The sequence below is a fragment of the Oncorhynchus keta genome, chromosome 13 (genome assembly GCF_023373465.1).
Source record: "Oncorhynchus keta strain PuntledgeMale-10-30-2019 chromosome 13, Oket_V2, whole genome shotgun sequence".
In the NCBI taxonomy this organism is placed as follows: Eukaryota; Metazoa; Chordata; class Actinopteri; order Salmoniformes; family Salmonidae; genus Oncorhynchus; species Oncorhynchus keta.
The window spans coordinates 22,486,009-22,490,012 of record NC_068433.1 but is presented as its reverse complement, the minus strand read 5'-3'; the positions used below and the strand labels follow the sequence as shown (position 1 = coordinate 22,490,012).

General features: G+C 39.8%; 1 protein-coding gene across 2 annotated transcripts in view; it reads right to left on the bottom strand.

Moving 5' to 3' along the window:
* The window catches only part of epoa (erythropoietin a), a 13,722-nt gene extending 11,359 nt beyond the window's left edge, over positions 1–2,363 (bottom strand). The window contains exon 1 of one of the 2 annotated variants that reach the window (XM_035784681.2): positions 2,002–2,363. In XM_035784681.2, coding sequence (XP_035640574.1) covers positions 2,002–2,017 — 16 coding nt within the window. In that variant the 5' untranslated portion in view covers positions 2,018–2,363. Of the gene's footprint in view, positions 1–1,529; positions 1,812–2,001 lie in introns of those variants that run through there. The other variant, XM_035784680.2, reaches the window with a different exon arrangement.
* Between the last annotated feature and the right edge of the window lie 1,641 nt (positions 2,364–4,004).

Below are 4,004 nucleotides of genomic sequence, written 5' to 3'. Positions count from 1 at the left end.
GTGACAACAAACAACACATCTATAAAGGTAGCCTAATCCTGTCACTCAACAACATGAAAGCAGATCTAAATGGAAGAATCTCAGCATACTCCTTACAGGTAGAATAAACCATCTTTGGAATGGCGTGGCTCCCAAAGTTTTTATACCTCTTAAAATCTATTTCTAAACTATTGGAACAAAATTACAAGTTGGCAACATTTTTAATCCAGTATAAACTCACGTATAGAACGCATCATACGATTGGCAAATTTCACAAATTCTACAGCACACTAGCAGAGTCGTGTTTTAAGTGTAAAACTAACAATGACTCAATAATGAATGCCTTCTTCGAGTGCTATAAAGTCCAAAAGTCATGTGCTGAGTTAGAATGCTGGCTGTCAGAAGTTTTACAATGTAAATGTACTTTTTATCTGCCTATCTGCATATTTCAAGACATGGCATAGCCTATGAGGTTCGGTGAGATACCCAATGAGTTGGACAATATTATTTTTGTCACTTATATTACCAGTCAAAACTTTGGGCACACCTACTCATTCAATAGTTTTTCTTTATTTTTTAAACTATTTTCTACACTGTGTAAGGGCTATTTGACCAAGAAGGAGAGTGATGGAGTGCTGCATCACATGACCTGGCCTCCACAATCACCCGACCTCAACCCAATTGAGATGGTTTGGGATGATTTGGACTGCAGAGTGAAGGAAAAGCAGCCAACAAGTGCTCAGCATATGTGTGAACTCCTTCAAGACAGTTGTAAAAGCATTCCAGGTGAAGCTGGTTGAGAGAATGCCAAGAGTGTGCAAAACTGTCATCAAGGCAATGGGTGGCTACTTTGAAGAATCTCAAATATAAAATATAATTTGATTAACACTTTTTGGTTACTACATGATTCCGTGTTATTTCATAGTTTCGATGTCTTCACTATTATTCTACAATATAGAACATAGGAAAAATAAAGGAAAACCCTGGAATGAGTAGGTGTGTCAAGTTTTGACTGGTACTGTATAGTATATTGAAGAAGCTTTTACTTAAAATGCTGGAAGTCAAATGATACTCTAAGGTTAAGACAATGCAATAATCAAATGCTTCATTATTTAAATATGTATTGGAATTCGTTTTCTTAGTGATCCCCAATCAAGTGCAACATGGTAATTGTACCAGCATGCAGCTTCAAATCCAATACTGAAACGTGTGTGGCTCAGGGAGACCCGTGCGTAATTCTTTCCACTGAGCTGGAACCGCGGGGATAAAGCTCCTCCATGCTTCGCCTCATTAGGCTAATAATTCGGAGACTTTACGCATGTAGGCTAGCTCAGTTGAGCTCTTCGCTGTGTCAAAACCTCTGTGTGAAAATAAACTACTTTTACTGTAATTAACTTCCACTAGCTCACTGCTCACATCATGTGGACATCGAAATGCTCACAAAACACTTACACATTACTTGGGCTACATAGCTAATTATTTTTCCGAAAATGTGGATATAATATCTTGTTTAGGTTATAATATACCAAGTAATTATTGAACGGTCTTACCTCTACTTGAATTGTGGAACATTTGCAAAGCAGTGCGGCATCGTTTAAACACATCGCGCGAAATGATAATATATGTTCACACACTCCTCAACAGGTATTGCAAAGGACATCCGTCAATTTATTCCCAACCATGCCCAGAGCACTTGTCCGCATTCTCCAGACGCTGCATGTGGAGAGTTTAGTGCTGCGTGCATCTCCCAGTCAGAGCCAAATGCAGTAGCCTCCGGCTCCTCATCGGAGCAAGGATATATCAGGCTTTGTTTGCATCACTGATTTTGGCAACCTGCTAAAACATGTATTTACCTCCCATCCGCAATGCGAAAAGACGATTACAGCCGATAGGGATGCGCAAACACTCTTTACGCACCAACACAGACAAGAGCATTCAACCATCAACTCAGGTCGTCCTTTGCCAAACCATGAAAATATTCAACCCCAGGAGAATAAAACTAAAGCATTACTAGTTACTCACTGGGTGGTAACTCCATATCGGAATCCGCATAGTCCCTCACAGGATCCTCGCTGTTTCGTCTATATACACCATTAATTGCAACCGAAGCTCTTTTATGGATTTGTCGCTGGATTTGATTGCACTTATCCGGTAGTTGTTTCTACAACTGATCCGTTAGATTTTTGCTATTGATGACAATGAAAATGAAGTTGCATTGTCCTGTGATGACTATCTGAACGACTTCCGCTGTTATGGGTCCATTTTTTTATTTGATTGTTATCCAAATAATATCCATGTTTTCAAACAATAGTCCCAAAATGTAGCCTAAATCATGTCTCAAAAAAAGCAAGGAGGGACTTCCCATTCACCCATTATCTATGAATAATCCCCTGTACACGCTTTCCACTTGGCTGACTACAATTTCTACAGAAATTACATTTTAAACAACGGATCAAATATTCATTTTTTTACAAATTCATTGGACACAGTGACATCCTTTGTAATCCTGGTATGCAAGTGTACCAGAAGTGCCAGTGTGCCATGGTGCGCTCACAGGCCACAGCGTCACAAAAGTAATAGCCTTGTCCTAGAGTTTTATGTCAGTAATTCCGTTATTTGCTTGTTGATGGAATTTCTCAGAGGCTTTTTGTGTCAACATCTTTCAACTTTGTTTAGACGCCGACAACCCCCACCCAGTTTTGTTGACGCAGCGGTCGTCTCCCCGGGTTGTAGCCTGATGTCTGGGAGACACAGCCACGCGTGGCGGGGGTGGGGAGGCTTTCCTGGAGCCCTCCCAGGTTCCTGTCCAAAGATGTTGGTCACTGTCCTTCCTGCACGTTCACAGCAGCAGCAGCATCAGGCGACACATCAGCACAATGGGGAACCAATGTCTTTGCTCTTAGATGTAGATGACCCCCACTTCAGTCAATCAACATGGACATGGTCAACATCAACAACATAGCTTTTTTTTTAAAATCCACGTTATTTTCAGGTAATTTCAATAACAAAAAATACGACGTTGAATCAACGTGGAATACTGATTGGATTTGCGAAAATTCATCAATTTAAAGGAATTCTGCTATTTTTTACCAAGCCTTTCACCTAAATTTCAGATGTTTTTTTTGTGTTGATTTCATGTTAAATTCACGTTAGTTGGCTATCAGCCAAATGCAAATCAAAACTATAGGTTGAACTGATGTCGGTGCCCAGTGGATTGTGTGCACTGTAAAATAATTGTGTGCACCATTTAATCATTTCACCAACATTCACATGATGAATAAACATGTGGACTTGTGTTGGCTCCCCTAAGTTAAAGGCTTCAACTCAGTGGGCTAACGTTGTTTTCAGTTGCATATAGGCTATGACCCTGATTTGATACCCAGACAATCACATAAGGAGGTCCAAATAGTTTATTCCTGGTTTGAACTTCAGTTACTCAATACATCCTTGTTCCTAAACCCTGATGAATAAGGCTATTATCATTTAAGGAGTTTTATTAAGACTCTGTAATGACATTTAGGTTGTTGCTCAGAAGGAAACCGATAACTGTTGACATACTTTGACATATAGTACTTGGCTCACATCCAAATGAACTAGGTTCAGGTACCCAGTATCTGTATGAATCATTTGGGAACAAAGTTAATTTTGGTTTAAAAAAATGTGAGACGTGATACAATGATAATAACGTTACATAGCAACAGTAGCCCAGTAACTACTTGTAGTTACAAGCAGTGTCCATGCCAACACCGAAATAGAATCCATGTCTCAGGAAGATAATGAGTCACTTTCAAGGAATCTGATCAAGGTCAATGGGAGGCCGGGAGTCCACTCCGCAAGTTTGCAGACGGCATTCTTAGAAATGTTTCCTGCTGATATAGTTCCCTTGTGTTACAATCAAACACGTAATACAGTGGGGCAAAAAAGTATTTAGTCAGCCACCAATTGTGCAAGTTCTCCCACTTAAAAAGATGAGAGAGGCCTGTAATTTTCATCATAGGTACACTTCAACTATGACAGACAAACTG